A 24950-nucleotide genomic window follows, 5' to 3' on the forward strand; every position below is an offset into this window, starting at 1 on the left:
GAGAGAAAGAAACTTAATATTGAAGCACTTATTTTGCGTGTCTGAAGAAGAGAGAAAGAGAGAAATTTTATATTGATCTACCAATCTCGCGTGTATAAAAGAGAAAGATATAGAGAATCGAGAGGGTGAAAGAGAAGAAGAAGAGAGAAAGAGAGAAAGAGAAAGAGAAAGAGATAAGGTAACGGTACGAAAGATCAGGATCGATAATACCATTGGCATCTAAACGAGTCAGCATTATTATCGACGTCCCCAATCGGCCACACCTTTTACCATCCTCTATCTCTATCTATCTTTTCTTCGAAAAAGAATGAAAGAAAGAGAAAGAAAAGAAGCAAGAAAGAAAGAAAAAAGAAATCAAACCAGGGAATCTCCCGTGGTGTCGCATAACCCTATCTCGCATTTATAAATACATACGTATGTACGTACATACATATATACATACACCTACACACATATATTTAGATAAATACATATATATAACACGTATAAATGATATATATATATATATATATATATATATATATATATATATATAAGCAGCTAGGTGAGCTCTCGAATGCAGTAAATTCCAGGTTGGGGGTCGGTCGGTCGGTCGGTCGAATTTCTTCGTCTCGTTACATTTATAGATTTAACAGAAAGGACTTTTCGTAAATGGGCGTCGTCGGTCGTAGTCGACGGTCGTCGTCTTCGTCGCGTCGTCTCGACAACGACAACGACAACGACAACGACTACTGCGTCTTATATTATTATTAGTCATCCATTTTGGCAAAATAACATAGACGCCACGCCGTTAGAGAAGGAGGAAGAGGAGGAGAAGGTCTTTCTAAAGAGTGAAAAATAAAAAAATTGCGAGAAAGATAAAAAGAGAGAAAAACAGAGAGAAAGAGAGAGAAATTGACTCTTCTAAAAATAATATGCAAGAGTCCGCGATATGCAAATCACTGGCGTATAGTCCTTACCCCTACTCTTGCCTAAACGCTAACGTTCTATCCATCTCTCTTTCTCCCTCTCCCTTCTCTCTTGCTCTCTCGTACACACATACGTATATACGTACGTACGTACGTACACGTACGTATTACCGCAACTGGGTCAATGGCGTGTCCGTGTCATTTTGATTTATGCACTCCACTGTAGGGAGTCTCTCTCCAGTTGGCCATGCAACACTATCGGCAACCACAATATGAATATTTTTTTTTCTTTTCTTTTCTTTTTACTTTCCTTTGCCTCTTCTTCCTCATCTTCTTTTTCTTTTTTCCCCATATTTTTTCCCCTTCTTTTACTTCTTCTTATTCATCTATCCTTCTTGTCGATCGATAATTTCGAATCTCTTGTAAAGTCGAAGCACGGAATGGTATAACGAAGAAGAAGTTTATTACGATTAACTATCTAGAGACGCATATAAAACCGCAGGTGCATACAAATAAGGATTCTCTCCTTTCTATAGTTTCGATATTAATATTCATAAAGAAGGCTTCCATAGCCTTCTGGTGTGTTATCGATCTCCTAATCTCTCTCTTTCTCTCTTTCTCTTTTTCTTTCTCTAACGATCGATGATAGCTTCCTCGATCGTGTACAAGAGGTTCGGACCACTCCCTTCCTTCGAAACGAACTTGAATAGAGGGTGAATAGGGATATATGCTGTGTATACATATATACGTCATACATATATACATACAACATACATACATACATATATATGTGTGTAGATGTATATATGCGGATATAACGCTCTCCAACTTAGTATATATCCTTTTCAACGCACAATGACTCGCACGGATATACGTACATGAATATCTCTCTCTCTCTCTCTCTCTAACTCTATCTCTATCTCTCTATTTCATTCTCGAGCCTCATCGTGTGTGGCACGAGCCAGAAGAGAGAATCGAAAACGATTCTCGGTTCGAATCCGTTCGGTTCGGCTCGGTTCGGATCGGATCGGATCCAACCTGGAAGGTGTAAATATTGTTGTAAAAGGTTCGACCTTGCGTCGTTGATATATCCAGGCCTCGTTACAAGAAACCTTTCCCTCCTCCTTCTTCTCCTCCTCTCTACACTCTCCTCCTTCTTTACCTTCTTCACCTTCTTCAGGTAAATTGGTAGAACCGGATTGCCGACGTAGAGAATCGACGGAAAGTGTTTCGAGAATGAGAGAGATAGATGGATAGGTAGATAGATAGATAGATAGATACGTGGAGAGAAAGAGAGAGACAGAGAGAGAGAGAGAGAGAGAGAGAGAGAGAGACTCCCTTTAAGAAGCTAATCTTCTAAAGACAAGGCGGATTACTTCGGTCCGTTCCGGCAACTCTCTTAACTTTGAACGGAACGAAGAGTCAAGCCAAGAAAAAAGAGAGAGAGAGAGAGAGAGAGAGAGAGAGAGAGAGAGGGAGAATCCCGGTGGCTCCCTTTAATTTTCCCGCCGTCCAATTATCCCAGCATGCTTGTGCTCCAAAGTAATATCTATCGACGGAACGATGGAACGTTTTAACGATTTCTTCTACCTCCTCCTCCCCTTACTATCCTCTTCTCTTCTATCTTCTCTATTTTCCATTCCCATCCTCACCCACCCAACACCCTCCCTCTTTCTTTATCGCAAAGATCGCTCTCTTTTATTCTGAACTAAACTACATGAAAATTTGTCTCGTATTTCTATGTCCGATAAAAGTTCGAGAGGAAATATATATATATTTATATGTTCTGTGCGTGTTTCGCGAGTATGTATCTTTTTTTTTTTTTTTTTTAATTGATTTATTTGTAAGAAAAAATTGTTTTTGTTAATTGTTTATTTTAATTAATTTATTTATTATTATATCAACTTTATCAGGAATATATATATATATTTCTTTTTTTAATTAATTTTATATAGTTTATAAGCTATTAATGACATTACAGTAAGATATACAGTTTGGTTAGATACATATGCAGGTATAGAAATGTTTACAGTTTAATTATACAGTTGTCCAATTAAAATTTCTTGATTATGGATTAGATATATCTTGGGAGAGAAAATTATTTGTCTTTTTCACACACACACACACAATACGCATATGTATATATTTACGTACGTATATTGATCTTTCTGATTTATAAAGCTCATGATTTAATTAACCTTCGTTGCGCTTTCTACAATCCACCTCTACTTACCTTTTATTAGGAAGAATACGAATGGAGTATTCATCTTCTTATTCTTCATAAATACATGCTCTAGTTGCTCCAATATATATATATATATATATATATATATATATTGTTCGTTGAACTGGTCAATCGAGTAAAATTGTCATTGTCATTTTTATTATATAATATCTATGTGAAAAAGTACGAATATGTGGCCCATGGGAAAAAATAAAATTAGGTATTATTAGCCTTGACGTGGATTTACCGGATTGCTTAGAATAGCGAGTAAAAGGAGAAGTGGTACTTTTGGATTACAGTGACAGTCTTGTTAAGTTTGCATACGTCTATGTGCGTGCGTATATCTGTGTGTGGACAATTTCTCTTTCTCTCTCTCTCTCTTTCACGAAAAAATAGATTAAGCTATAGAATCGCATTTCGAGTACAATGGCGAATAATAAACCGGACTCTACCGAACTCCTGCAATTGGCAAATGAAACGGAATAAGAGGATTGGCTTGGTATATACTGGTCACAGTTCCCTTGAGAAACGAAGAGAGAGAGAGAGAGAGAGAGAGAGAGAGAGAGAGAGAGAGAGAGAGAGAGAGAGAAAGGGAGAGATGGAATTTGGAAGCAGACTTTTCTCGGACGGCGACTAAGGGAGAAAGAATGAAGGGAGATCTCTGAAAGGAAATGAAACTGCTGGGGAATAAAAACGATTGCCCCTAATACAATATAATCTCTTTCTCTCTCTTTCTATCTCTCTCTATCTATCTATTTTTCTATCTATCTCTTACTCTCTATTTTATTCTTGAATCAAACGACATTTCTGATCGAATCTCGTCCAATCTCGTTGGAAACTCTCCCTCGAAGAATAAGCAAAAAGTGTGTGTGTGTATGTGTGTGTGTGTGTGTATGTGTGTTTGTGTGAAAGAGAGAAAGAGATAGAAATTTTTTCGTAGCATGATTTCTAAAAGAAAAGTTTATTTTACTCGTTAATACTTTATTTTATTCTTCAGGATGGAACCACTCAAATGATATTTGATATAAGTTGATATGACGAAAATGATCGATTATATTTCGTAAGAGTAAAAAAGGAAAAAAAAAAGACAAGGAAAGAATAGCTGTCGATTTTATCAAAAAATTAAAATTGAGATAGAGAAACAGTAGGAGATAAACAGAGAAACAGAGAGAGAACATTTATTTCTTAATATTTTTCAAAATATAGAATGTAATGTTGTATGATTTATGTTATGAATGTAATGTTGTATGTAATTGAATGTGATATTGTATGTGTGTGTGCACGCGCGCGTGTGTGTAAAAATTAGATAAATGATAATGAAGCAAACGATCGATCGATCATTTTGTAAGAATAAAAAAGATAGACATCGATTTTATCGAAAAAGAAAAAATAATGATTGAAATACGGAAGGAGAGAGATAAAGGGAGACACACGCAGAGAGTGAATGTGTGTGTGAGAGAGAGAGAGAGAGAGAGAGAGAGAGAGAGAGAGAGAGAAGAGAAGAGAGAGAGAAGAGTGTGCTTTCCGCCTGGACATGGGGCATGGTCGACGGAAGACCATAATCGTGCACGTAATGAACCATCTGCGGCTTCGGAGACCATGATGTGGTGGACACCATGTGCCGGCTGCCAATGATACTCCGTAATATACTTCCATACGCTAACTCGCGAGATCTTTCATCTTTCATCTTCGATATATATATATATATATATATATATATATATAAAATATGTATATATAATTTTATATTTATATGTATTTCATATATATTATATATATAAAAAGTAATAATAATAATAATAATAATAATAATAATAACAACAATAATAATAACAATTGTTATTACATGCAACATAAAATATACATATTTTTGAAAGAGATTGATGGAGGTCGAAAGTTTATAGATCATTTAAAAAAAAAAAGAAAGAAAGAGAGGGATCGATGACCTACTCTTTTTCGACGATTCTTTTCATGCAGTTTTTGGTTTTGTTTCTATTGTTTTCTTTTTTCTTTTTTTTTTTTTCTTGATGATTGTAAAACTACAAGTTTATGTGCATATATATTCTACGTAGATGCATTAACATAACTCTTGGAGTTATCGATCGTAGAAAAAAAGAAGAGAAAGGAAGAAAGAAAAGAAACAACTTTTTCAATCGTTTTCTATAGTTTTCAAAGTTTTCGAAAGATACGAAGAGACTAGAAAAGCGATCGGGCAGGTGGTGACGCCATATCGGCGTGTATTTATGTACATACTTACTTTTTTCTATCCTTCTTCACAATAGATAAGTTGATAGCTTATCGTAGAGATTTTCTACGGTGGGTACACCGATGCCGGCGCAAACAAGATAAACTCCGCTAATTCCCCGAGACGATTTTGTTCAACGTTCGAGGTCATAGAAGAAGAGAGAAAGAGAGAGAGAGAGAGATAGATAGATAGATAGATAGATAGAGAGCATACATTTTATTATATTAGATAAAAAAAAAAAAAAGAAAAAAGACCACAAATTTATTTGCACTGAAACAAATATAATTAATATAAATACTAAATTATATTAAAAAATTAGAGATACACATTCATAAATTAAATGTTTGAGCGTTCAACTTATATAAAGAATAAAATTAAAAAAGGAAAAGAAAAGTAAGAGACGTAAAGAGATATTTAGAAAAAGACAAATAAAAAAAAGAAACTAATTTTTTGCGTTAATTAGCTGAGAAATTCGTTGCAAATATTTGCTACTTATTTTCTTTCTTTTTTATTTCCTTTTATTTTTCTTGATCTTCCACCTACGAGAAAGAGAGAGAGATGAGGTTCGTTGATCTTGGATCGTGTCGCAACGATCACTCGCCAAAGACGGAATTAACGCTTTCCGAAAAGGAAGTACTCGCTCTCATTGTTCTCTCTCTCTCTCTCTCTCTCTCTCCCCTCTCTTTCTCACTCTTGTGCCCACCCGCACGCCTCCATAATATCACGGTGAACGTCATTTTTCTAGAAACTATTCATTAGTAGAAACTATTCGCGTCGTGTTTCACATGTATACGCTTTTAAGTATGTACATACGTATGTATATGCTCGACGTAACATTATTGCAAAAGACATCCTGAACAATTTCGCTATTTGTTCTTCCTTCTCTCTCTGTCTCCGTCTCTCTCCGTCTCTCTCTCTCTCTCAATCATCAAACTTATAAAAACTTTCTCGAAAAATTGATTATAAATATAAATATCATCGACGGGTCGACAACAATTTCTAAATCATAGTTTCTAATTTTCGTCATATAAAAATATAGATCAAAATATATCGATATATAATAATAATCTTGTTCGGATAAAAATCATTATAATATCTAGACCTTCTATAGATTCTAATTTCGATCGTGTAGAAATGAATAATCGAGCGATGGTCGATCAAATCACAGGAAGTACGTATTCCCATTTCGCGTTGTCGAATGATTTTGAATTTTTACAAAAAGGAAGAAAAAAACGAGGAATACGATTCCAATTTTCGACAAGTTTAACGAACTCAAATGAGTCTTACATAAGGAAAAAAAAGAAGAAAGAAAGAAAGAAAGAAAGAAAGACAGAAAGAAAAAAAGATAAGGAAAAGAAGACAAACACAGAAAAGCAGAATGTGAGAAAGAGATCGAGAGATCAAAAGGGATCGAGAGATCAAGAGAAATCAAGAAAGAGAGAGAGAGGAATATAATGGTAGAAAAAGAGACGAAGAAGAAGAAGAAGAAGAAGAAGAAAAAGAAGAAAAACTAGTAAAGATAAAAGAGAAAAAAAGGGGGATGAACTCGAACGACGAAGAGGGTAAGGGAAGTTTAGGAGAGGACAGAACAGGACGGGATAGAGTAGGACAGGGCTTTCGAACGGGGGAGAGTAAATTTCGTAGGGCGCGTGCCTGTGTCCTAAAAGAAAAGCGGTAGGACGAGCGAGCAAGCGACCAAGCAACTAAGCAACCAACCTAGCGAGCGTTGCGAGCGAGCGTGCGTTGCGAAAAAGCGAGCAGGTAATGACGTTGAAGGGCGTTCGGCAGCTGCACGCCCTGAATACCTACCAGCCCGCACGAGGTGGAACATGTGCGATCCCGTTTTTCGAACAACGGGTGTGCTCGCACGTACGTACATGCGTACGTACATACATACATATATGCATAAATAAATATATACATACATATACATGTATTTACGTACGTATATACATATATACATACATATATACGTATATACGTAGATGTACTAGGACTGATGGCATTAATACATATACACGCAAACATATATAGAGATAGAGAGAGAGAGAGAAAGCATAGTTCGACAACTGCATTGCGCCCTTTTTTTCGAGATCCAGTTTTGAACGTTTAAGGGCTAAACCTAACCTCGGGTTCTTGTATCCATCCGGGGATTCGATCGATGCGATTGAAAATACGTTCTCCTCCCTCTCTCTCTTTTTTCTTTTTTTTCTTTTTTCTTTTGTCGCGTTCGTGTTATCTCGGTGATCGAATCTCTAAAACCTAACCCTATCCCCTTCACACCCCCCTTCCACTTATTCTTGGCACGTTCCCTATTACGTTTGAAAGAGGACCTCCTACCACGGCTCTTTTCTATTCAACGCTTTAAACGGAAGAAGCTGTCACGGAAAAGTTAATCGAGCTTCTTTAATCATCGAGGTTTATAAACGTCGCTATTTTCCTGTTTTTTCTCTCCTTTTTTTTTTCTTCTTTTATTTCTTTTTAAAAAGAACTACCGTCTATCTGTCGATCGACGTTACAATGTTATAATGTCAGTTCGATAATATTAAGTATGTATTACGTACTTATGTAAGTATGTAAGTACGTAAGTCCCGGATGATATAATTGATAATTCATACGTTTAATATAGGATTGACGATTAAGAATGTTTCAAGTGATATAAGAGACGGAAGGGAGAGGGAAAATGAGTCGTTATGTAGAGAAAAGTTCCGATCTGTCGATCATTATCATCGTGAATTCCATTCGATATTTCGAATTCCTTTTCTCCGATGATAATGAATAATTCATGTAACACGTTAACATAAAGTAATATTAAATGTAAAAGAAAAAAAAGAAAAGAAAGAAACGATTTCTCAAAAAATTTCTAAAGAAATCTTTACGTCGATCGCATTATTCTGAATTTCTCTTTTCTAATCGAAGAAATATTTCCAATTACAGAGCTACTACGTCGATCGCGTTAATTTTGTTCGACGGTAGAAGCTAATGGAATTGCTTTTTTCGATTCTAATTATTAATTAATAATTCATATTTAATATATAAAATCATTATATATTTACGTGGATGTTTCAAACGAGCAAAAAATGAATTAAAAAGAAAAAAGAAAGAAAGAGAGAAAAGGAAAACAAAAAGAGAATAAAAAAGTGATATGAAAAAGATGCAAGAGTAAAAAGACAGAAAGAAAGAAAGTAAGAAAATAAGAAAATAAGAGACAGATAGAGACAACAGAGTGCACGCGCGTGCGAGAGAGAGAGAGAGAGAGAAAGAGAGAAGCAAAATTTCTCATATAAATACGCATCGTTCGTTCGGCAGCTGCGATCGTCTGAATGGACGTAACAGGAACATGTGCGATCCCTGGCTTCGCGAGGTTTACGCGAGGAGAAGGAAAGACGAATATGTGCCTTCTTCGGGCGCATATGTGCGCCGCACACGCCCGACTCGTGCCAACGACGTTCGTTCGTTCGTTCCTTCGTTCGTTAGTTCGTATGTTCGAGGTAAGATATCTCGAAAATATACACGACCCTGTCTCTTCTTCCCTTATGCTCGCACGAGAAACGAGAGAAAAAAAAGAAAGAGGGTGGTGAAGAGAGCAGGGATAGGTAGGAGAGGGTGGAATAGGAGGGTGGGGATGAAACAGGGTAGGTAGATCTTTACGAAATCCTTACCATCTCCTCCTCCTCTTTTTCTTCTTTTTCTTTCTTCTTCTTCTTCTTCTTCTTCTTCACGTACGTAACACTTCCGGGCGCGTGCCACCATTCAAGATCCTTTTCGATGTCCTTTCAAGGGATTCTCAGCTGCAAGCCAAGTTCCTCGTCTCTCAGCCCTCTCTCATCCTTCTTCTTCTCATCTTTCTTCTTCTTCTTCTTCTTCTTCTTCTTCTCCTTTTTTTTTTTTTTTTTTTTTTTATAAGATCTCTCGAGCAAGTCAAGAGACGTAATTTCTCTTTTTCCGTGATTATGCGCGAGATGTATGCTGATAATATTTTAATGGAACATTGTAGATATGTTATAATGATTCTTAAAGATATATGCATGCGTGCGAGTGTGTAGATGTATGTGTACGTCGCGGAATTTATACATTTGTTATTTGTTAATTATCTAAAATTTATACATCATGTATATATAATATTTTTATTATTATTTATTTTATATTACATACACACACACATGTGTATATCTATATCTATATATACATCAGAAAATTTTATATAATTAAAAAACAAAAAATTATAAATTATATATATATATATCTCCTATAGGATTTCACCATATTATATATAACCCTCGTAAAGTTCAATGCGAAAAAAGTGGAGGGAGGTTGCGCGTGCTTCCTTTTTTTTCCTTCTTTTTTTTTTCTCAAGAATAATCGCGTCTCTAGGATCTACGTTGGAGATATCTCGGAAGGTTTCAGCTGGTGGTCGTTTCGAAAAATAGGGTGGATCGTTAGGGGGAGAAAGAGAGAAGGGAGGGAGGGAGGGAGGGGGGATAGGTGGAGACGACGACGATTTTTCGAGGGGCCTTAAACTGGCCCAGACACGATCTCTCTCTCTCTCTCTCTCTCTCTCTCTCTCTCTCTCTCTCTCTCTCTCTCTCTCTCTCTCTCTCTCTCTCTCTCTCTCTGTCTCTCTTTTTCTCCTCCTATTACTGGAGGGCCTCCTGCGCGAGAGCCAGACGCGCGATGAAGTTTTTTCTTTTTTCTTTCTTTCTTTTTTTTTTCCTTATTTTTCTTTTCTTTTTTTTTTTTTTAAACGTCCCATAATATATTCGGACTTATATGTATTTCCGTGTTTAGACGACGACGAGACACGCAGCTGGTCCATGGAGACCAGTCCATAGCTTCTCTCTCTCTCTCTCTCTCTCTCTCTCTCTCTCTCTCTCTCTCTCTCTCTCTCTCTCTCTCTCTCTCTCTCTCTCTCTCTCTCTTTCAGATAGAGACCGAACGAAAAGGGAGGGGGTACGACGCCATGATGAATATAGGAAATATATACCTTCTCTTGTGGAAAAATCGTTTCTCTCTTTTTTCTCTTCGTCCCTTCGTCGTCGCAACCCCATACAACCCTCAACCCCCAACACCTTCCCTACCTTAAAACTCAACCCTCCTCCTCTTGTACGATTCTCTCTCATCGCCCTATTATTAAAATCGAATATCGTTTTAACGTATGTGTATTTAAAATAATAATAGGTTTCTCCTCTATTCTTCACGTGTTTCACGTGTGACAACGAAAATATCACAGTTGCGCATTGCGACACTCTTCGTGTTCGCTCGATCGCACCACCACCACCTTCAATACCACCGCTACTCTTCCTTCAGTGTCTAATGTTAGCCTTTTATTTGCACTTGACTTTTAACAGCTCTTTACTAATCGTTACCACCTCGACTCTCGATTTAGGAACGTTTACTAAACGTCTAAATATCGATTTAATAGCTCTCGTGTTGACGTTACATTTTTATATTTAATCTTTCTAGAGACTTTTTTTTTATATGATAGATATTTCGAATTTGTCCCGTTTAAAAAACAAAGAGAGAGAGAGAGAGAGAGAGAGAGAGAGAGAGAGAGAGAGAAAGAAGGAGATCGTTAAATATTTTTTAACATTCCTCTTTTTTTTTTTTTTCTTACGCATTGATTTTTCATATATTTCGTGCTTAAAATTATGGCTACGTTGCAGTTTTGTTTTTCTTTTATTTTCTCTTTTTTTCTTTTACGATTTACATTAACCTTCGTCCTGACGTGATTATAATAAATTAATATTATGATAGAAAAAGGAAAAAAGAAAACTGCACTTTAATGTAACTCGATCGTCTTAGAAAAATTGCATAGGATATATGAATTTTAATCTTTTTTTTCTTTTCATTCATTCTTTTTTTTTTACTAAACAATTTATTTTAACATCGATTGAAGTAACGACATGAACGAATGTTATATCGAACAAAATAAAAGGAGAAAAGATATTAAAAAAAAAAAAAAAAAAAAAAATAATAATAAGAAGCATACAATCGATGATCATTACGAGTCGAAGTTTATAGATAAATATTCGTTTTCAAGAAAAGAAAAAATAAATAAATAAAATTGTTCCTTTAGAAACTAGGAAAGGAAATGAGTTATGAATTATGAGTTATGAGTACTCGTGTACTTGCAATAAATGCTTTTAGAAAAAGACAGAAAAGAGAGACGGAGAGAGAAAGAGAAAGAGAAAGAAAGAGGGGGTAACGATAAGTAGGTGACACAGCAAGACACGAAAGACAGAGAGAGAGAAAGAGATACAATGAGAAAAAGAGAAAGAGAAAGAGAGAGAGAGAGAGAGAGAGAGAGAGAGACAATGCGGTCATCAGCCGGTAAGTTTAAGTACGGTCCACAGCCCACATGCAGTTCTCTCAATAATTGGCTATTTCCCTTTTCTCAACAGAGACGTTAAATGCCTCGTTCTCCTCTTCCTTCTAGTTTCTTCTCGCCTCTCTTTCTCTCTCTGTTCTTCTCTCTATCCGTCTTTGTCTCTCTCTCCCTCTCCCTCCCTCCCTTTCTCTCTCCCTCCCCCCCTCTCTTTCTCTTTCTCTCTCTCTCTCTCTCTCTTTCTCTCGAAGCAACGAAAATGATCTAAAGCAACGTAGAGAAGTCTCGCTTATCACCGAGGTCTCATCCTTTAAATTTAGGTTATTTTCTAATTGCAAGTCTTCATATATTTATCTTAACTTCCGTCTAGATTATAAGCGAACTACTTCCTTCTTCCATCTTCCACGTTTTCTTCTTCTACTTCTTCTTCTTCATCTTTCTGTTCTTCATCCTCTTCATCGTTGTAACACACACGTGCGATACATACATATGTGCGATATAAAAATTCTATGATAATATATCTATCTATCTATCTATCTATCTATCTATCTATCTATCTATCTATCTATCTATCTATCTATCTATCTATCTATCTATCTATATAAATATTTCGTTTTTTCTTTTCTTTCTTTCTTTTATATTTTCCTAGATAATGGAGACACACAGGAACACACGCTCGCATATATAGTTTTTTCTCTTTTAAAGCTAACGTGAAAGTTTGCTCTCTCTCCCTCCCTCCCTCCCTCCCTCTCTCTCTCTCTTTTTTCTCTTTCTTTTCTCTCTCTTTTCTCTCAGTTCTGTGAATGTATATGTGTCGTACGTGAACTTTCTTGGTGTTAACACAAGAAGAAGGCAGCCGCCCATTTTTTTTCTTTTTCTTTTTTTTCTTCACCGACTCACCATCATCTCACCACCACCACCACCACCACCACCATCACCACTATCACCACCCAAACACACATTGCATTATAAAGCTGTAGAAAAGTTTTGTAGAGGAGCACAAGCGTCGGACATACATATAATGATCCTTTATATTCCTTCGAGGACCTACTCTCAGTCTGGTATGGCACGGAGTTAAGTAAATAACGGCGCACGCTTTAGGGAATCCATAATTCGATAAACTTTACACAAACCGGCTTGTGCAAAGCTTACGAATGACTGTGGGTGAGAGTACGAGGGAGGGTGCGGGACGAACTATCTAGGAGAATGCAAAAGGGACAGGCAAGGGGGGGGGATAACGAGGGAGGATTGGGGACCGAGGGTGGAAGAAGCAGATGGTTAGAAGGAAGGAAGGAAGGAAGGAAGGAAGGAAGGATGCCACTGTGAAAACAGCTTTCTTTCATGGTAAATGTTTTCAATGCAAACAACAAAGCCCCCTAAGTGGGCACACAAAACCGTACCTTTGCCGTACGAGAAAGAGCATTCGCGTTTTTCCATATTATCTTATAAATATTTACAAGTCGTACGATTGTGGAGAAGAAGAACACGTTAAAACGTTTTCACCCACGTGAGATACGGTGCGAGTATGGATATTGATATCGATATCAGGGAGAGGGAACGAGAGAGTGCGTGTGCGTATGAAAGAAAGAGAAAGAGAGAGAAAGCGTATAGGTGCGCGCGCGCGCGCGTGCGCAAGAAGTGGGATAAGAGGGACATACTCGAGGAGGAACACACTCGAGTTGTTGGTACCCTTGTTGGTGGGATAGATCGCGGAGACCTATGGCCGAGATAAAACACACTGTAAACGTGCGGCCTGTTGGATATTTGGTTACAGGGAGGCGGCGACACGTGCGCCGGAGTTCTGGGCCAGGTGGAACGGCTCGTGCTGTCGAGGAAACAGAAAAAGCTGCTACGACGGCAGCGGTAGTGGCAGCAGCAGCAACAACAACAGCAACGACGACGGCGACGACGACGGCGGCGACGACGGCTGGTCCGACGACGACGACGACGACGACGGCGGCGGCGGCGGCGGTGACAGTAGCAGCAACTACGACCACGACGGCAACTACGACCACGACCGCAACGACGACGACGGCAACGACGACGACGACGATGACGACGATGACAACGACGACGACGACAACGATGACGACGTTAGGAACTAAGGCAGGGGTGGTACCGGCTGCTGGAGGCAACGGCACGGTTGGAAGTGCCCTTATGGCCAACGTGGGATGCCAGATGATAGGAGGAGAAAACGGGATAATCGAAGAAGTTAGTTCACCGTTGCCGGATGAAGAACTCCGTTGTTGCGACAGCACCACCGGCGGCAACGGCAGTACCACTAACAGCAGTACTGGCAGTAACAACAACAACAGCAGCAGCAGCAGCAACAACAACAACAACACCACCAACAACACAGTCATCATGGATGACAATAACAATAATAATCATCGTTACCAACAATACTATAGGCATCATCCGCTTCTTCATCGTTCTTTTACCCAACAACAAGATCTTCGTTGTTGTCATCAACGTAGGAACATTGATGTCACGAAGCCGATGAAGGATGAGAAAATGATCGAGGATTATAGTCATTTAGAAGAGAATGATTCTCAGGAATATTCGTTGTTATCCAATTCTCGGGAATTAGAAGAAACGTCGTCTTGGGATATAGCTGACCTACGTTACCTACATCGTCAACACCATTTACATTATAGCTATTGCCATCAGCTTGAACATCAGCATCAACGTCATTATCGTAATCGTCATCATTGTCAACACCATCATCGTCCACATCATCGACATCATTATCATCGTCATCAGGAGTATCATCTACAGCACCAGGAACAACAACAACCAAATCCACATCAACGTCCTCATCATCATCATCATCGTCATCATCATCGTTATTATCATCATCATCATCTCGACGACTTACAACAACGTCTTCGGAAGGAACGAAGGCGAGAAAATGTTGTCTCTCCTTCTTCCTCTTCCTCCTCTTCCTCCTCCTCCTCTTCCTCCTCCTCCTCCTCCTCCTCGACGACGATGACGACGACAACGACGACGACGACGATGGCAACCACTATCATCACCGGCAACAGCACCAGTACCGGTACCACCTCTTCTTCCTCCTCCACCTCGTCGTCACCTATCATCCCTCTCGTCCGACCTGAAGATAGTAACACGTCCAGGAGTGTCACTGCCATGACGAAAGGATGCAGGATTCCACCGTACCTCGCTACGTTACTCATCATCTCTTACACCCTCTTCGGTATCACAGGTTAGTACAATAACAGTATTAACAAATTTCGTTTTTTTTTTTCTTTTTTATTATATATATATTTTATTTTATTCTTTTATATGTATGTATATATATAAAACTATATACATATTATATACTATACGTACGACAATGTATATTCAGTGACGTACGTGATTAAACATAGATATTAACATTTCCATTCGAAATAAATTCGATAAAGTGTTCGAATAATTAGAAAGAAAGAAAGAAAAAAAGAAAGAAAAGAAAAGAATGTGATCGTCCGGACGCGTGCACGATTAAAAAAGAAAAAGAAGGAAAGAAAGAAAGAAAAATCAACTCGGAACCGTTCCTTTTCGCACGGTCACAACCTCTTTAATGATCACCTCGCGAGACGAGACCCCCCTTTAGCTAATAACAATTTCTTGATGCACGCGACGAATTGAACGTTTACGCTTACGTGTCGGGAGTGTTGCGTGTGACAGGTGACGCGCTGAACGGGGAGGTACCAAAAATGAAATGAGAAATAAAAAATACGCGTATATACACGTAAAAAAAAAAAAAACAAAATATTACCCAGGCACGCGTACGATCGGATATTATTTCTTGTAATTTTTGACTTTCATAAAAAATAAAAATATACAAAAAAAAGAGAGATGGTAGAAGCGAAGGAGGGGATAAAATAATCGAAAGTAAAATCGTGCGTTTAATTTTCTACTTTTATTTTTTTTTTATTTTTCTTCTAATTTTTATCGTCATTAATATTATTGTCATCGTCGTCGTCGTCGTCGTCGTCGTCGTCGTCGTCATCGTCATCATCGTTATTATTATCATTATCATTATTATTATTACTTCTTTTTCTTTCTTTTTTGTCGGGTCACGCACGCCAAACGGCACACTGTAAAAATTGCAACAGGTGACAGATAGAGCCGCCGCGAAGCGTTCGATATATTTTACTTTCGGGGGCAGATGCAGGGTGCAGCAGTTTTCTCTCTGCCGAGAACGCGCTGTTGTGTAAAAGGAAGGGGGATTCACCTCCTACATCTCCACCCCACCCTACCCCATCCCACTCTCACCCTCATTCTCATCCCCATCTCCAATTCTACCTTCTCTTCTTCTTATACGTGTGTTTCATTCGCGTATGTGTTATACGTGTGCATCGTACGTGGCACATATAGAATTTTACGAGCACGTGTGCCGTGTTTTATGCGATCAAGTGTAGGAGAGAAAGAGATAGACGATATGACGACGATGAGAGCGAAAGAGATGGAGATGGAGATGGAGATGGAGATGATGGGGCTCGAAAAATGAAAGAGAGGGAGAAAGAGAGAAAGAGAGATAGAAAGAAAAAAAGAAAAAGAGAGAAGGTACATTTGAGATACCGAAGCTGCGTTCTGCTCCATTGTACTCCCGATAAACCCTGGAAGCCGTGAAAAGTTTGTAAAGGGCTCGTTCGACGATTCGACTCCCTCGGCGCACACGCCTCCTTCCTCCACCCCCAATAATAGGATAAACGATCCACGTCCATTAGTTCGCGTTAGGACTTAATCGCGTCCGACGTATCGTTATAACGTTATATATATTTATATCTTTCTATCTTTATTTATTTATTTATTTATTTATTTATTTATTTATTTATTTATCTATTCATTTATTTATTTATTCATTCATTCGCACATAATTAGCAAATTTTTATTTCGATTGACGATCTATAAAGGAAAAGAAAAAAGTATAGAGAAAAAGAAATTATTTATATTTTTATTTATTTATTTTTTTCTCCTTTTTCTTTATCGATCTTTTATAATAAGAAATACATTGAAAAAAAAAAGAAATAGAAATGGAGATACAAATTATTTATCTTATCAATTTTTCTTTTTTTTTTTTTGCCTCTCTCTCTCTCTTTTTTATCTAAATGAATATAGAAAAGTAGTAGAATTATTTATGAAAAATATATAATATATTATGAACTTATATTGGTATTTTTCGTTGCCATCCAATAATTGTTTTTTTCTTCCCATATAAAAATACAGATGCCTGTTCGTCGCGGTCAACGCCAAAACCACGACCACCAACGCCGACACCTCGGCCAAATATCACATTCCACATGTATACGTGTCCTCCGGATTATGCGGAGTGGTACTGCCTAAACGGTGCCACGTGTTTTACCGTCAAAATCGTCGATTCCCTCCTCTATAATTGCTTGTAAGTATATTAACGATTTTTTCTTCATCGATCGTTTCTCATTAAATTAAAAAGAAAAAGAAATAGAAAAAAAAAACAACAACAACAAAATATAAGAAGGACAGATTCGAGACGAATCACGAAATAAAAAAATCCTAAATGATTTTTAAAAAAATCTATTTACTCCATCTTTCAGGAATCTTTTTAAACACTCGGTTTATTTTTGCAATTGTACGATTTGAAAAAAAAAAATATATATATGAGCCTGAAAAAATTTTATTCGTTATTTAAAGCATGTAGGAACATTTTTGAACGCACTCCAATTTTTATACTTCTGCGTATGTACGTATGTATATACGTATTTTCACTTTTTCTTATCGAAACTCATAAAAGAGAAAAACGAAAAAAAATATAAGGAAAAGTTCGTTTGATTTTATCAAGATTTATAAAGTGTCATAAAAATCATAAGATGACGTCTTAGGAAATATTAATCTCTCGCGAACTTAATAGTCTGTGTGTGTGTGTGTGTTTATATATAATGGTTGAAAAAAAAAGTATATAAAAAAGAAAATCTTGATATATTTCATAGAACTTCCGATTTCACATAATCCGTGCGTCATCTCGATCGAAGGACTAAACGACCCTGGCCACGATCGACTAGTTTTCCCGTTATAGAGAACACGAACTATACTATTGTACTATTATCCATTAAGAGAGTTCGTAGAAAGAGAGAGACAAATACAGTATCGCATTTACCATAAGACGTATTAGACGTATTAGACGTAAAGACGTGTTAACTCTCATTTTCTATGTGTGCCACCTTTTAAAATCACAACAAAAATATAAAAAATAAAAACAAACCAACAGTTCTTTATATTTGCTAAAATAAGTAAAATGAAATAAAAAAATAAAAAAAAATAAATAAAATAGAAAAAAAAAGATTAACCGAAATAAAAATGCACTTGTTTTTATGTGGTCTCTCTCTCTCTTTTTCTCTCTTATAACGATGTCGTTGCACTTAGTCCTCCAAAACCATAAATGCTGCCATGAGTGTGTGTATATATGTATCTATGTATGTACGTCTAGAATCGATCGATGTGATCTACAAAGTAGTGATAAACGCGTTCGTTCGATTGCGTCAGTTAGTACCTAGTTCGGGATCTGTTGCGACATGAGACTCGACATACATAGAGAGAAAAAAGAAAAAGAAAAAAAAAAGAAATAAAAAGATAAAAGGATAAAAAGAAAAAGGAGGAAAGGAAAAAATAGCAAAACGCGCGGAGGCAAGTAGGCAAGTTTAAGTAGGTGTACCTTATAACTAGTCTCTCGTACATCTGACTATATATACATATATATATATATATATAATATATATGTATAATATATATATAATATATATGACTGCTAGCGTATGTATGTGTGTATATATATATACATACACACACACAGCTCTGTCGAAGCGAAACGAAAAATACATAGACATAGAGATAGACTCCGGTTAACTTATTCGTTTCCTCTGAATCACACAAGTAAAGGCTACGCCAATGAAGAGAGAGAGGAGAGAGAGAGAGAGAGAGAGAGAGAGAGAGAGAGAGAGAGAGAGAGATCAGAGCTCGCTCGACAAAGCAAACACCGTGGGAAATAAAGTTCCCTCCTCTCCTCTTCCTCCTCTTCGGTGAACAAAATACCGTACGAAAACTTTATTCTGTTTCTTTCTGATATATATATATATATATAAATCGAAATTTAAATTATAAGTACCTTAATTAAGTCAACACATAATCCATCTTCAAATTTATTACATTATTTTAATTGAAAGGATGTATGTGTTTATTATTTTATAATGAAAAATCTCTAATATCCAATATATTGAATTTAAATTATGCAATTTTGAGTAATCGATTACTAAAAGTTCATGAAGGTCCAAGCTCGATGCGTTATCTATTTCTTTTTTTATTTTTTTTTTTTTTTTTTACTTTCGTGTTCCCTTCTATCTCAAAAGAACAAAAAAATTTTCGATTCGAATTCGCGTTGTCGAACGAAGCAAAAGAAAAAAAAAGAAAAAACAGAGAAGAAAAAATAGAAAAGATAGAAAAAAGAAAACTCTTCCGTTTTTTTTCTGCGGGTTCAAAGCGAGAAAAGAAAAAGAAGTCACAAAAAAAATATGAGACGAAACACATAACAGGGAGGAGAAGGTGACGGGGGATGAGGGTGGTGGAGGTAAAGTAATAGAAAAATTTACAAGTAAAAACATTTTTATTTCCAAGTCTCTCTCTCTCTCTCTGTGTGTGTGTGTGTGTGTGTGTGTGTGTCACTCTCGATACTGGCAAGAACGCATCTCGACCTGTGGCAACACAATTTCGTACTTTCCGAAGGTGTGAAAGAGAAAGAAAAAAAGAAAAAAAGAAAGAAAGAAAGAAAGAAAGAGAAAGAAAGACATATATATTCGTCGGTGTCTCTTTTGAAAATTCTATGACACTGAAACGACAGAGACTATTGTTGATTATTGTTAACGCAGTAGCAATAATAATGATAGTAATAGTAGTAGTAGTAGTAGTAGTAGTAGTAACAGTAGTAATAATAACAGTAGTAGTAATAGGGATGGTATAGAGACCCTGATTGTACGAGAAGAGAGAAAAAAAGTTGAAAGAAGAGAGAAAGAGAGAGGCCGCGAAACCTCTCTAATCCTTGCTGCCTTCCCGTTGGCACGAAACTCCAAAAATTCCTTCGGGAGTAGTAGTCTCTGCGTGTCTAACGTGTCCACGTAAATCCGTACGATCTCTTGTCTATCTTTCTCTCTCTCTCTCTCTCTCTCTCTCTCTGTCTGTCTGTCTGTCTCCTTCCTTCTCTCTCTTACTCAGTCAGTTACTCACGTTTTAACCTTCTCCCCTTTTCGACACTTACCACCCTGACGTGTTAAACGTGTCGAAAGAAAATCGAAGGAAACACACGGATCGCACGGATTCTTGGCGGGATACTCGATACGAAATATTTTTTCGGTGACATCAATGCTCGCCAAAGAAAGATTCTTACATTTTTTCTTTTTCTTTTTCTTTTCTTTTCTTTTTTTTTTTTTTCTTTTTTCTTTTTTCTTTCGGTTTACTTCGACCAACAGTATCTCCCATTTTTCTCTTTATCTGTCTCTCTGTCTCTCTCCGTCTGTCTATACCTTACTATCTCTCTCTCTTTTTTGTCTGTCTGTCCGTTCGCTTGCTTCTTTTCTTTTTCTCTCTTTTTTTTTTCTATGTCTTCCTCTCTCTTTTCTGTCTGTCCATCTGTCTGTCTTTTTCCCTTTTCATCGTTCTTTTTTTTTTTTTTATATATGTCGCTCTTTTTTCATTTCTATCTCTATCTGTCTCTCTTTTTCTGTCTGTCCTTCTGGCTATCTAGTCTATTTATCTCACTCTTTTTCCATTTCTATCTCTATCTGTCTTTCTTTTTCTGTTTGTCTGTCTGTCTGTCTGTCTGTCTGTCTGTCTATCTGTCTCTCCGTTTGCATCTTTTTGTCTTTTTATCATTGTTTTTTCTTTATTCTACTCTTTTTCTGTCTATCTCTATCTATCTGTCCGTCTGCCAATCTTTTTGTCTTTTTATCATTCTTTTTTCTTTATTTTACTCTTTTTCCATTTCTATCTCTATCTGTCTCTCTCTTTCTGTCTGTCTGTCTGGCTCTCTCTCCCTCTCTCTGTCTCTCTTTTTTTATATCTCTTTCTCTCCTTGTTTTTGCCGCTCTACTTGAGAAATACAGTCTCTGCGAAGGCGATCGAGCGTCGAAATCTGATCGAGGAAGTGAAGGAACCCGGAATAGTGAACGGACACGAACTCTCTCTCTCTCTCTCTCTCTCTTTCTTTCTTTCTCTGTTTCTCTCTTTCTGTACTTTACTCTCTTAATTATTCGCGAAACGCCCCGAGGAGGAAGCGAAGGTTAAATTAAAAAAAGAAAAAAATAAATAAAAAGGAAAAAAAAAGAAAAGAAAAAGGAAGATTCTCTTGCTCGTTAAGATCCACCTATTGTGAGAATCCTTTTAATTAACCGCCTTTAATTACCCTCGTCTGGGTTTTTTCGTAAACCAATATTACAAGTAAGCGGCTTACTGTTGTTTTTACAACTCGTGTAACTACTTAGTGTTGTTAATTAAATGAAGACTTTCGTTCAATGAAAAGATTAATTTTATCTTTAAATTTTCTTTTTTTCTTTTTTTCAATTATATACTCGACGATAAACGAAACAATGCGATATTAACGGATGTCTCTAGTCCTATAATTATTTTATCGAGAAATATGTACCGTTAAAATTTCATACATACAATCGTTCGTTCATTTATTCGTTACTTGTTTTTCTTAATTTTTTATTATCTTTTTTTTTGTAGATGTGCTAATGGCTATATCGGACAGAGATGCGAGTTCAAAGACTTGGATGGTTCCTATTTACGTAAGTAAATTATTTTCTTCTCTCTCTCTCTCTCTCTCACACACACACATGCATGCATACAAACATTTTTAACAATCTTAATCATTAAAAGCTATCATTAAATGTTATCGTCCCAAATTAAAGTTAATAACAAACTACAGTTATGAGAACTCTCCTTTGATACACATGTATGAATAAATTCCAATTATAATAAGATTACAATTATCAGTCGTTAAATTTCTGAACAAACATCGAATAAAAATTTCCATGATCCAACAAAATATCATCTCTCCCACAATAATTAATAATTATCTCCCATAATAATTAATTAATAAATAATAATTATCATCGTAAGGATTATATATACAATTCTAAACAAAAAAAAGAAAAAAAAACAAGCAATTATAACATCAATCTTATTATACAGAGCAAGTTCCGAAAATTTCTATGAATTTCTCGTTTACGATTTAAGAAAAAATCAAAATAAAAGAAAATTGTCTACAAGATCTCTCGAGAAAAAAGAGTAATCGATTTTTAAATATCATCTTTAGGAACTTTCGTGTTTCTCGTCCACCCTTCTTTTCTCCCCTATTTTTTTATTATTATCATATATTTAAAAAATTCAGCAAAAAGGGGAACGAAATCTGTATGGATAAAAATTGAAATAAAAAATTAAAATATATCGATAATTGCAGCTTCTCGTCAACGTGTAATGTTGGAGACGGCAAGTATCGCCGGTGGTGCGACGATAGCAGTGTTTCTCGTCGTTATCATTTGCATAGCAGCTTATATACATTGTAAAAGAAAGCAAAAGGAATTGCGAACAAGGTAAAATATATATAGTAAGGTAATAATAGTAATAGTTAATTGTAGTCATAGTAGTAGTAGTAGTAGTAGTAGTAGTAAATAGTAGTAGTAGTAGTAGTAGTAGTAGTAAATAGTAGTAGTAGTAGTAGTAGTGTAGTACTGTTGTTTATTGTTGTATCGTTATGGTTGTTGTCGTTGTTTGAAAAATCTTGGAAATATTTATACATCCATATCTCTTTGTCGGGGCACGTCGCCGTAAATCCTTAACGTTTCGTTATTTCTTTCTATGCCACCAGCAGTAACTGCTTCGACACGGTGGATGGACCCGGTCGAGATCCGGAGCTGAGGCCGTTTAGCAACCGCAGCCGCTCCCTTATGATCTACATGGCCAAGAATCCTCCCAACAGCTCGGTAAACATTACAAATTTCATTTAATTACTTCTAATATCATCTTTCAACTAAAACTTATACTTATCATTCATTAGTATCTACGTATATATAAAATGTATACATCGTTTATATTAGTAAATTATTATATCATTACTATTATATTTTTTAAATCGAATTTATAAAGATATTATTTCATTTGGAAAAAGAAGAATTTATTATTTTATTAATATATTATAGAATGCATAAATTTTTTTTAATACTGAAGGAATATATTTTATATATCGAACAATTCGATGTTTTGCGATTAATAGAAATTATAAATATTATATAATATATTTTTTATGTATATATATTATATATATATATATATATAATTTTTGTTTGATAATTTATATGTAATTTTGATTGGCCCAAGAATATTAAGAAATATTATATAAACGAACAAATAAAAAGTATTTTATTTAGTCTTAATAATATGTATTAATTAAACACTCGTGTAATATACGATAAATAATTAGATAAATAAATATATATGTAAATAAAAAATTTTGTTTAGGCAACAATTGAGCAAACAAGAATGCCAGGATGGAACAGAGTAGAAACGATGGAATCGATGAGAATGGCATCTATAAGCGAGAGCAAACGTTCGAGCCAATAGCCAAGATCAAACTCGTGTCGGCAAAAGAAGAAGATCTACGATGATAAGTCGTGGAAGATTAATTATTGCCGATACGTCGATCGCCAACAGAAATATCCATCTTCCGACATTATTATCAATCGTTGTTGTTGTTGTCGCCGTCCGAACTACGAAGCTCGACGAAAACGAATAATAGAATCGTCCAAAAAAAAATCATCGTTATCATCAACATTATCTTCAACATTATCTTCATCTTCATCGTCATCGTCATCGTTCTCATCATCATTATCGTCGTCATCGTCATCAACATCGTCATCGTCTAAGCTTGCTAACTTTTCTAGAGTTACGTCTGTACTTGTACGTTTCGCATCGTTCCTTTCATTTCACGAAGATATACGGCCCTGAGATAACCGAAATATTTAACGCAATGCCGACGAACAAAAACATTTTTTCTTAATACCATGTGAAATACGTTCGAACAAAGGATAGAAAAAATGAAATATATATATATATATATATACATCTATATATATATATGAAAAACATAGAGACAATGAGAGGAAGAGAAAGAGTATTTCTTTCGTTAAAAAGATATACTTGATAATACTTGTTCCAACGTATTTCTTCTAATATTATATTTTCGTGAAACGGCTAGGCTGAATATGGTGCTAACTACGTGAACACGACTTCTTCACAATCGCTTCTTTTTTTTTTTTTGTTTTCCTTATTTTTTTTTTTTTTTATTATTTCTTTTTCTTTTTTTGTGTGTTTATTTATTTTACTTCATTTTATCTTCCTTTTTTCTCTAATTTTTTTTCAAGACATTCCTATAAAATAAAAAAATAATAATAAATTGTTCCCTCGATATGCCTCCATTTTTGGATTTAACAAGATACTAATTTAATAATGAACACACTTTCTGGTCTGTGTATATATACATTTATATATGTATCAAATTACACGCATACACACACATACACGTTGATTCATTCGGAAAAATTTCATTTTACTCGAACAAAAAATACAGAAAGTAAGCGCAGGACATGCACGTTGTTTGTTGTTATTGTTATTAGAACATTAACGATGCAATCCTATAAATGTGCCAGCATAATTTTTTTTTCTTTTTTCCTTCTTTTCTTTAATTTTTTCTTTTTTTTTTCATTGTTTTTTTTTTTCTTTCTTTTCTTTTTTTTTCAAATTTTCAATTCTCGACTCATACGAGGGATTAATATCTATAATAATTAAAAAATCATTAGCTAAAATAAAAATAAGTAAGATCTTCGCCAAATTATCATGAACTTTCATAGTACATAAAAATTATTCTATTTTTCTAGAGTAATAGGCTTAACGTGTTCCTAGATCTTCTTACAAAATCAATGAGTCATTTTCAAAGCGTTTTGATTAACTTTTTTTTCTGATTAGTAATACTAAAAATCTAGCTTGTAAAATTAACAATGCTTAATAACAAAGTCTAAAGGATTCTCGAAATAGAGTAATAGATTATTAAAATCATTTAGTAACTTTTGGCCCATCTAGAAAACCTTAAGTAATACCGTATTATTAAGTCCTGCGCTTCGAAATAAAAAAAAAAAAAAAAAAAAAAAAAAAAAAAAAAAAAAA

The 24950-nt window shown here is 35.7% G+C and overlaps 1 protein-coding gene across 2 annotated transcripts in view; it reads left to right on the top strand.

The window, feature by feature from the left end:
- The window catches only part of LOC122637482 (myb-like protein A), a 38870-nt gene extending 14609 nt beyond the window's left edge, over positions 1–24261 (top strand). Inside the window, exons 2-7 of one of the 2 annotated variants that reach the window (XM_043829628.1) lie at positions 13477–14925; positions 16935–17106; positions 21456–21517; positions 22192–22324; positions 22603–22714; positions 23250–24261. In XM_043829628.1, coding sequence (XP_043685563.1) covers positions 13477–14925; positions 16935–17106; positions 21456–21517; positions 22192–22324; positions 22603–22714; positions 23250–23351 — 2030 coding nt within the window. In that variant the 3' untranslated portion in view covers positions 23352–24261. Of the gene's footprint in view, positions 1–13476; positions 14926–16934; positions 17107–21455; positions 21518–22191; positions 22325–22599; positions 22715–23249 lie in introns of both variants that reach the window. The other variant, XM_043829627.1, reaches the window with a different exon arrangement.
- Positions 24262–24950: the final 689 nt, after the last annotated feature.

The sequence above is a fragment of the Vespula pensylvanica genome, chromosome 2 (assembly GCF_014466175.1).
Source record: "Vespula pensylvanica isolate Volc-1 chromosome 2, ASM1446617v1, whole genome shotgun sequence".
Lineage (NCBI taxonomy): Eukaryota > Metazoa > Arthropoda > Insecta > Hymenoptera > Vespidae > Vespula > Vespula pensylvanica.